At 35.5% G+C, this 10,454-nt stretch overlaps 2 protein-coding genes across 2 annotated transcripts; one reads left to right on the top strand and one right to left on the bottom strand.

Annotated features, from left to right (window-relative positions):
- Positions 1 to 1,762: 1,762 nt before the first annotated feature.
- LOC128547649 (uncharacterized) lies at positions 1,763 to 2,224 on the bottom strand. The gene has a single exon (XM_053520694.1). It carries the CDS (start codon positions 2,222 to 2,224, stop codon positions 1,763 to 1,765), a length of 462 nt encoding a protein of 153 aa, XP_053376669.1.
- Positions 2,225 to 3,400: 1,176 nt separating this feature from the next.
- Positions 3,401 to 9,627, top strand: LOC123530108 (probable glutathione S-transferase 7). Its single transcript, XM_045310812.2, has 6 exons — positions 3,401 to 3,555; positions 3,886 to 4,044; positions 6,414 to 6,506; positions 7,434 to 7,549; positions 8,607 to 8,711; positions 9,162 to 9,627. Exons 2-6 carry the CDS (start codon positions 3,912 to 3,914, stop codon positions 9,324 to 9,326), a joined length of 612 nt encoding a protein of 203 aa, XP_045166747.1. The 5' UTR covers positions 3,401 to 3,555; positions 3,886 to 3,911; the 3' UTR covers positions 9,327 to 9,627.
- Positions 9,628 to 10,454: the final 827 nt, after the last annotated feature.

The following is a 10,454-nucleotide window of genomic DNA, read 5'->3' as shown; positions in this document are numbered from 1 at the left end:
ATGCAGCTGAAACCACTGCGGGAGCATCAGTTATCAAGTTAAAAGCACCGTAAATTCAGCGAATTGGTATCCCCGCCGCACGTGACAACGTTTTACCCTTGAAGAAGCATTCTCAGCCTGCAAAACAAAAAGAAGAAAAAACACGCTCACGCACGCATTCACACGCACGTACGCACGCATACACACACACATGCGCACGCACGCACGCACGCACGCACACACACGCGTCCACACACACACGAACACGCGCACACGCACGCACACACACACACACACTTTCAGTCTTTATCCTAAATTATTGATCGAAACCATTTTTGGACGGATTGTCGAAGACAATTCCGTCCAGTGGAACCACAATAATACATGAACGAATGTCGGTTTACCTTAATCGATTTTTTGATAACCACCATATATTTCACACTCCGCTGAAAGAAAATAGTTCTCAAATGGCAGCACATAACACAACTGAAATTACCACGCTTCACTGCGCGTTTTAATTGAATGAAGATGATTAGTGTAGTAAATACGTGAGCAGACGATGCACCCGCTGACCAATAAACAATAAACTAATGCCAGGCACCAGGCAGGCAGGCAATCAGTAACCATTATTTAACTAGCTGGCGGCTCACCAATCGGTCTCACATCAGAAACAAGACCCGCTTTTGACAGGGCTCGAACCTTCGACCTCCTGATTGCGGGACAGGTGCCTTATCCATTAGGCCACCGCATCTCGGTGCTGCTCAGCTACATGTACTAAGCTATCCAGACGGAAAGAACACTGAATAAAAACACTATTTATGTAATATATATATGTATATCGGTACAAAGGGCCATAAATCTTCTATTCCTCAAGCAATCTGTCTGAAACTTGCAGGGCCACATTTTCCTTCAGCATCTAACATTTCTACTCTGTGTTATGGAAATCCATTATACCATGTTCGAGATATGACTTTAGACGGAGGGAAAATGGAGTATTTATGTACTGTATGCATGTACGTATAAGTACAAAGGGCAATAAATCTTGTCTTCCTCAAACAATCAAACTAAAGCCTGCAGAACCGCGTTTCATTATAACATTTCCTTCCATGTTTTATTGAAATCCTATAAACCATACAATTATTGGAATGGACAAAAAATCGAAATGACCACAAATCTTGACTTCCTTAACCAAGCTGAATGAAACTTGCAGAGCCGCATTGCCCTATAGCAGGTAACACTTCTACTATGTTTTATCAAATTCCTTCCATCTATGTCTGAGATATGACTTTGAACGGACAGAAAAAGGAACAAAACACTATATAAAGTGTATGAAAAGGCCTTAACTCTTGTCTTACTCATGCAATCTGAGCGAAACTTGCAGAGCGGCATTTTCCCTACGGCAATTAACATTTCTATAATAGTTCACACTATGTCATAGATATGGTTTCGGACGGAAGGACGGACGGACGTTCCTACATATGGGTATTTACGTGCTATTCTTTTGTCCTCTCTATTGTTCTTTTAGTCACGTAAAAGAAAAATAACCACATAAAAGCTTACGGAATGAATGACATCAAAGAAAAAGTACAGTTACCTATTGTTCCTATAGCAGCCTAAGTATGCAAATGTAAGCTCGGATAGACGGACGGACTGACGAACAACGCGAACGCCTTAAGCGGGGGATAATCAGAGCACCCTGTATACATTCAATCCGCATATAGAATCAAAAGTAGAGTACACAAAGATAAAACACAGCAAACAGTAGATGGTGGCGTAAACAGAGTTAAGTATATTGCACAATCAGATAAACAACACATACAACCAGCAACACATACGAACAACAACATATACAACCAGCAACACATACAACAAGCAACATATACAACCAGCAACACATACGAACAACAACATATACAACCAGCAACATATACAACCAGCAACACATACGACAAGCAACATATACAACCAGCAACACATACAACCAGCACATACAACCAGCAACATATACAACAAGCAACACATACAACAAGCAACACATACAACCAGCAACATATATAACCAACAACATATACAACCAGCAACACATACAACCAGCAACATATACAACCAGCAACATATACAACCAGCAACATATACAACCAGCAACACATACAACCAGCATCACATACAACCAGCAACACATACAACCAGCAACACATACAACAGCAACACATACAACCAGCAACATATACAACCAGCAACACATACAACCGGCAACATATACATGTATAAGCGTCGTTTAATAAACTGCCTTCAAATGTTAGCTTAATTATATTCTGTTCACGATGATTTGCATTTTGAATACTTTTTGTTTATATAATTTTCCATTGATTATTTATACATTTGCTCCTGGAAAAAAGATTAAACCTGTACATGGCTTGGATCGTTTGGATATCTTGTATAGTTTAGTGACCTTGAATACACATCTATGGCGGTTTTTTGTGAAATGTTGCATTTACTTTTGGTATATCTTGTTAATTTATTTGAAACTTGTCGATTCTTTTGAATACGGTTCAACAAATCAAACCTGTTGTTCAAACAACTTAATCAGTTGCTCAAATATCAGTATTTATCATTCATATTTAGGGCTTGTCTTGATTGTTGACCTACACTACCAGCAAAATGAAACGCTTTACAATAATTTCATGAAAAAATATAAATTGTCAAAAACCAATCTTTTCGGGATTCATCCCTTTAAAACAAAACAAACAAAAAAGAAAAAAAGAAAAAAAACCAAAAAAAACCACTACTATTGTCGTTTTAATATAGTTAAGTGTATACATGTACACACATTTGTATTCTTTCGCATTACAAAAATACTTAAATCAACGACTGAAGCTATAAAGAGACCCTTGCCCCATTAAATTCGGAAACAAGAGGAAATGTACACTTTGTCAATGTAATGACATTGAAGCTGTACTTCATTCTGTGTTTATATGTCCACTTTAAAAAGCACTATATTCTTAGACATTACCATAGACCAGTGTATGCTACAAATCAGTTGTAAAGTTTTACAAATACGGATCTGTTGGAAATATTAGATTAGTGATGTAAAATAGACATTAAATTAAGGTCAAATGAGTTAAATTCTGATTTAATGTTGTTTTTTTTCCCTTATATGTTTACATACTTTGGATGTAACGATGAACTATAAATGTTTAAACTAGATATTTATAAAATGTGTCTTCTGTTCTTTTCTATAATACACATACAGCTTAAGTGAAATCCATTAACAGCTTGGATAAAAATGTTTATTTATTTCGATATTGTATCCAGTTATAAATTCCATACATATATAGCAAATATCAAATATCGGCCTGTTCTGAATTTAATGTATACAACACGCAAATATTGTACAGACTTTTGACGGGCAGTATATATAGTTTATATTCTATGTAGTATATGTACGTACTATTATCTCCAGGCACGTACACTAGAATGCCCTAGATGGTCAAGAAATAGAACTGCGACCTATCTTAAATACGTTAACTAATAACAGTTAATTACTTTACGAAGGAATACTAGGATTTATACGAGGTAATATCAAATATTATTTTTCTTTTTATTGAGAATTGTTGCAAGAGTAAACGTTTTATTATTTTCTTTCACAAGTAAATGCTTAAAATGGACATTTAAACAAAGTTCATGTCAGTCAATAGTAAAAATTATTACCCGGGGTCAGAAGAACTGTTATCAGAAATTAATTTTCACAGATTTCTTTTCATTGTTTTTGCCTAAATAGCCCAGCAAACATGTGTTAAATATAGACCATTCATAGCACAAACTATGGACCACGGATTTATTTTAAAGTAAAATATAACTATGGCACTGGACATCGCATAATTTATTTGTATCGATGTATTACAGAAACAGACTCCAATATCAAATAGAACATGCCGTCCTACAAGTTTTCATATTTTGACGTGCGTGGACGGGGAGAACTGGTGCGCTATGTGTTTTATGCCGCCGGCAGAGACTTTGAAGACGACAGGATACAGAGCGAAAACTGGCCATCATTCAAGCCATGTAAGTAGTTATCATTGTACAAATATTTAAAATGAAAATGCAAAAGTTGAAAGCTAACTTAAGCTCGTGGTCAAGATTCATCATGCAAACTTACTCACATTAATATTCTAGTAAATTAAGGTAGTGTTTCGTAATTATGTTTGTGGTACGTCTTTTGTACGTCCGTATTTCATAGAAATAATCGCAAAATTCAAATTAGAAATACATGTATATAATTATAAAAAAGATGAATTAATTTTTAAGAATCTTAATAAAAATATAAATCTCCAAACGTTATAACTGTAGGTGATTCTATTTGCAGCAACAGCTAAAAATTTCTTGTCCTAAGATAGCCATGAAAACTTATCTTTTATTTCCCTGTTAATATATAGAACAAATTAGTTTATAAAAATCAGTAAGACAACCGCATGTAAGACAGTCAAATATTTGTATAACTACAATAAGGACTTCAGTAATCTTTAAAGATGATATGACACAGATACTGATAAATCTCTCGTTTATTTAGTAGCTGTACCATGTAAAAATGTAGAACAAACACTTTACTACCTCGGCGAGGATTTGCAGCTTATCTGAATCTTAAACTATGCTTTTGTATCACGTAATACAGCGCCGTCGCCGGTTTCGAAAAACTGGTCCGGCCTTGGGACGCCGATGGCAGGAGAGGGAGGAGACCACGAGAGGGGGGATCTCCTCTTCTCGTAAAGGGGGCTGGGGATTTCACCCCCCATCCCCACCCCCGAAAAAAAAAAAGATTTGAGATGCCAATAAGTGCGTAAAAGCATTTTTAGTTAAGATTTTCTAATATTTTCCAAGGATAACTATCCAACATTAGCAGATTGCTATAAATGTTGATGTATTTAAGTGTCTGAGTGTCAACCAAGAGGTAGAAAACAACTATAGCGACCCCTCTGTGAATCTCAGATCAGGCGATGGCATCAAATTTTATGCAACGATTAAGTCTGATATGGGCATCCCCGCTGAAGTTTTTTTGTTCATTTCATTTTTTTTAATTATTATCTGAGCTACGTAACAATAAATCTCATACTTACAACTGGTTATGATGTAAGGTTTATGTATGCATTGAATACTATGTCTACAACTGTATTTTTGTATAAAATAAAAGTAATAAGAGAATGGAAATAAAAGAAAGCAACAATAAAATGAAAAACAAAATATAGCGGGGCTATCTGTACTAGTTGAAAGTATAACGTAGCCCTGAGATGCTGAATACAGCAATGTTACATTTGCCCGAGGTCGAAGTCGCTCATTAAATGTTGAAGCATTAAGATTAAAGATCCGTCAGATAATCGTTTACTTATGATTATTCCAATCAAGCAGGGTCAACTTACGTTTGACAGGAAATGTGCCGAAGTTGTTTTCACACCCGTGGGCTATCATGACAGATACCGTTGTGGATAATTACTTTAACAAGGCAATATTTCGGCACTTTAAATCAAAGCAAAAGATGAAATTTAATGCTAAAACACTGGTACGGCCGGTATTAAGCTCAGCCAAAAAGTGGTCCACGACGGCCTTTTAATAATACTCAACTGTGTAGTTTCGTGTACAGATGACTTTCCGTCAAAGACCGGAAAATGCCGATACCACTTACGGAGAATATGTAATTTGCCGATTGTTATTAATGGGCCATAATATTTGTATTTCTCTTTATAACAAAAAAAAAGTATATCCGTTAAGAATATTTGTGAAGCAGGAAGGCAATCAAATGCCAAGATAGATGAAAGACTTTCAACTTGTTTAAATGACGTGATAATATAAAGGTATTTAATCAAAAGAATTTCATGGCTGATCCAAGTTTCACCAAATTTGCAATGAAGTTGTTAAGATATGAAACGTTTTAATTAGCGTGTCAGACAACCGAATGTCCACAGATATTCCACCCGGCAATCTGATAGCTGATAATGGAGATCGACGAAAATATTCGTGAACCATGTCTTTTTATGACAGCCTCTGCCATTACATATTTTAATTTCATTCAAATATCATTTTATATGTATAACAAGAAATATACTTTGAAAATTTCTGAAATAGCTTTGGTTTACTTGCTACATTACAGTATCAAGATCTATATTCAAAATGTTGTTGCTAATCCTACATCTAGCCTATATTAAGCAGCCAGTCAAGGACGCGATATAACGCGACTGCTAAAGGCAGGTGGATGCTTATGCCAGGTGGAAACCAGATTAAAATAGTAATTCGAGAAGTTGCTGAACGGACATGACAAATGCCTTAAGACAAAGTACAGGTGGTCACAAAGGCTGAGTCTTAACTAAATTATTTCGACTAATGTTCAATTGTCAGAGAATACATTTCGATATTTATTGTGGTAAATATTTTGCCATTTTCAGCTACTCCATTCGGTCAGATGCCAGTACTAGATGTCGATGGGAAAAAGCTTGCACAAAGTGGGGCCATTGCAAGATACGTCGCTAGAGAGTTCGGTAAGTCATTTGACATAAATATGACATATTTGTTTAGAGTTTGGATAAATTAGTTTAGGAAATGCACCGTTTTCCGCATTATATATTTATGTCCAGGTCTGGCTGCACATTTTTTCTCCTCAGTCTGTGACATATGTGAGAGTTAGTGGGTTATTTGTGTGTTTTAAAATGTATGACATCAAATATATCAGTCTAAATGGCATTTCAGACAGGAAAATATTGCCATCTGTTAATTCATCATATCCTTAGAGCCATAAATCCATTTGTATTACTAAAATTTGTTCGTTTAATAACATTAAAAAAACAGGATGAAAGCAATGTATCAGTTTATCAATTTAAGTGATTTAAGATGATTGAGATACAATGTGTTATGTTACAGTGCTTTTAGATATAAGTGAGAACTCTTTAAACGCTTAAAACAAAAATCAATTTGACGTTTACATTATTTGATTGGCCAATCAGACAAGGCAAACCTTGTAACGGAAGTGTAAGCAAACATTAATAAGACACTAGCGCTAACACTGTCTGACTACGAGACCAGGTTTGGTGAATTCGATCCTCCGCTCCTTCAACTAAAATATATAAACTTTGGGATTAGAGTCCCATGTATGGGTGCTTAACACCTGGCACGCTAAAGGACCAGGGTAGCTTCAGAAATTGGAGCGACGTCTGTATCTTGCAATATCAACCCACCAACATTACTAAAAGTCTTCTGGAGGAGCCGCACTTATGGATTACCTGTGTCAGTCATGAATAAGCTTACAGCCAAATATCTATGATACACTTATTGGATTGCTTGCCTGTCAATAGTTAAAACTAGCCAAAACTATATTACGGGCTATATAATAACCACTGTCTTATACATGATGCTAACACATTCAATTCTAGCTCTTATATATTTTTATGTCTTTGATCTTTTATGTGAAGGTCTAGCAGGCAAAGACAACTGGGAACAAGGTCTAGTCGATCAATACATGGGTCTCGTTGAAGATATGTTTACAGAATTAGTTAAAGGATTTTTCGAAAAGGACGAAGAAAAGAAGGTTAACTTTCTACTTATGCTTTTTTTTTCACAAATAAACATTTATCGAGCATCTATCAAATGAAGTAAAACATCAAATAGATGTCCAAAATACATTATGCCTTTTACTCATATATGTTGTTTATATGTTTTGAAAGCTAAAAACAACAAGACAGCACGAAGATAAAGGAAGTACTTGTACTTGTTCTTTTAACCTTTATCCTGCTAAATTTCTAAAATGGACTGGTCTTTCATTCTTTTTGGGCAGTGCATTTTATTGTTCAAAGAGGCGTTCAGGGAAAATTTACTGACAGAATAGTGAACAGTGCAGACCATGACACGTGCAGGTTGATCTTGGTCTGCGATTGTTGAATAAATAATAAATGATATCACAAGGTATTTCATTTTCCTATTTTCGAAAAAAAATGAAAAAAAGATACACACATTTTTAATAAAATATCCCGCTAGGTATTTTCAAAATACATTAAATTACCACCAGTGTGATCGTTTTTTTTTAGGGAAGCGTAGTTAACTGCTTTTTATAACTTTCTCTCTGAAGAATTGAAGTCTAACGATTCTGATCTGAGGTAGGTTGTCACACTGCGTAACTTATGCCCGTTGTTCAAACAAACAAAATTATTTTTAGACTGTGAGTTTGAGAATATAGCGCTAAGGCAGGCTTTACTGGTTCTCAGCTCGTAATGAGTAGGACAAAGGCAGTTGTACCTTTTTGCCAGACCAAGAACTGTTATTTGTTACTTAATTCATTGGTTGGAGAGTGCGACAGCCTACCTTACCCAGGGCTTAAGTCCGAAAATCAGTTTTGACAGCACACTATTTAGAGGATACATATTAAAACAAGTGAAATGCACAGTCAAATCCATTGATACATCTTGTCTCTCCCACGCCCTAAAACCATGCGCAGTGTAACAGTCTATTAATACATCTTACTGGCACCTCTCTGTTTCTGCGCTCCATTGAAATTAAGGAATTAGTATTTATAGTTCTACTCACCGGTGTATTGATTATATATTAATTATATAAAGTATTCTTTAACGGTAGAATGTATTCTTTTACAGAAAGAGCTTCAGAAAAATATGGTCGATGTTGTATTTCCAAAGTTTTTAGGACTATTTGAAAAAGCTTTGGACCAAAACGGAGGGAAATATTTCGTCGGAGATGCAGTAAGTCAAGAATCCTTGTATTGTATACATAAATTCACCAAACGTGTGCACGAGTTTGTGAAATCCACCATCAATGTGCAAACGGTTTAGTAGATTACAAAAAAAGCCATCATCATGGGCATATCGTATCAACTTCCTTCTGATTTACGGTGATTAAAGAACATATAGAGATCTGTATATAACAGGTTAACATTCTGTGAAACCTGGGCTAAAGAGCGCCTGGCACTAATTATATATTTCAACCTGTTAATAGAGAACACGTGTACATAACGACTACCTTTTGGCTTTCCTAAGCATGTTTTATATACAGGTATTCCATCGACAAATTCCGCTATGTTTCTTTTAGTATGAAACTAGTATCATAATCATACTCAATTTGCAGTCATTTAATTTTGTGTTTAAGTTGTTGCGAAAATACCTGAATGACTGTTATATGTCGTATACTTTCAGCTCACACTTGCCGATCTTGCTGTACTGAATGGGTTCGATACACCTTTAAAACAAGTCCCAAACCTCATGGATTCTTTTCCAAAGCTGAAGGCGCACAGAGAACGTGTTATGGCCATTCCAAAACTTTCTGAATATATTAAAAACAGAAAGCAAACAGACATTTAGATAATATCATATTGAACATCACTTCTGCCCTTCTAAAGTGTTATTTTTACTAACAATCAAAAGTTATTGTTCAAAGGACTGCCGATTTCTTCAAGGCCACAAAGGACATTGACTTTGAGATACGGTGTTGCGTTACATGACAGATGCCATAATTACACATTCAGTAACAATGGGGGACGAATATATTTCACATTTCGCTAATATCACGAGCACACCGTAAATCTTTTCAAGTTTTGAATGTTTATTTATTGCATTATTTAGCAGGGATATTGAAATAAATCTTAAAATATCTACAGTAAAAGCCAGACTTGTATTTTCTTTCATTCTAAAAAAGAAAATGTTTTGAATGCTTGTATTTATAGAAACCATTTTTTCTACTATTTCTGTAAACAATGACCCTGACACAAGCTACCTTATATGAAATAAAAAAATGTCTCATCAAAAGCTTGTTTACCAGGTTTGGTCTGCTTACCTCATTTCTAACTGAAGCTGTCGTAAGAAAACCACTTTTAGCTAAACCATAAATTATTGGGACGGACAGAAAAGCAAAAGGACCATAAATCTTGTCTTCCCTAACCAATCTGAATGAAACTTGCAGAGCCGCATTGCCCTATATCAGTTAACACCTCTACTATGTTTTATCAAATTCCTTCCATCTATGTCTAAGATATGACTTTGAACTGACAGAAAATGGAACAAAACACTATATAAAGTGTATGAAAAGGCCATAACTCTTGTCTTACTCATGCAATCTGAGCGAAACTTGCAGGGTGGCATTTCCCTGCGGCAATTAATATTTCTATAATACTCCACACCATGTCATAGATATGGTTTCGGACGGACGGTTCTATTGTTCTTTTAGTTACGTAAAAGAAAAAAAGCCACATAAAAGCTTACGGAATGAATGACATCAAAGAAAAAGTACAGGTACGTATTGTTCCTATAGCTACCTAAGTATGCAAATGCAAGCTCGGAAAGTCGGACGGTTGGACGAACAGCGCTAACACCTTAAGCGGGGGATAATCAGAGTACCCTGTATTCATTCAATTCGCATAAAACCAAAAGTAGAGTACACAAAGATAAAACACAGCAAACAGTAGATGGTGGCGTAAACAAAGTTAAATATTT

Source organism: Mercenaria mercenaria, chromosome 13, assembly GCF_021730395.1.
Source record: "Mercenaria mercenaria strain notata chromosome 13, MADL_Memer_1, whole genome shotgun sequence".
In the NCBI taxonomy this organism is placed as follows: Eukaryota; Metazoa; Mollusca; class Bivalvia; order Venerida; family Veneridae; genus Mercenaria; species Mercenaria mercenaria.
Note: the sequence above shows the minus strand (reverse complement) of the source record. Positions and strands in the feature narration are given on the sequence as shown.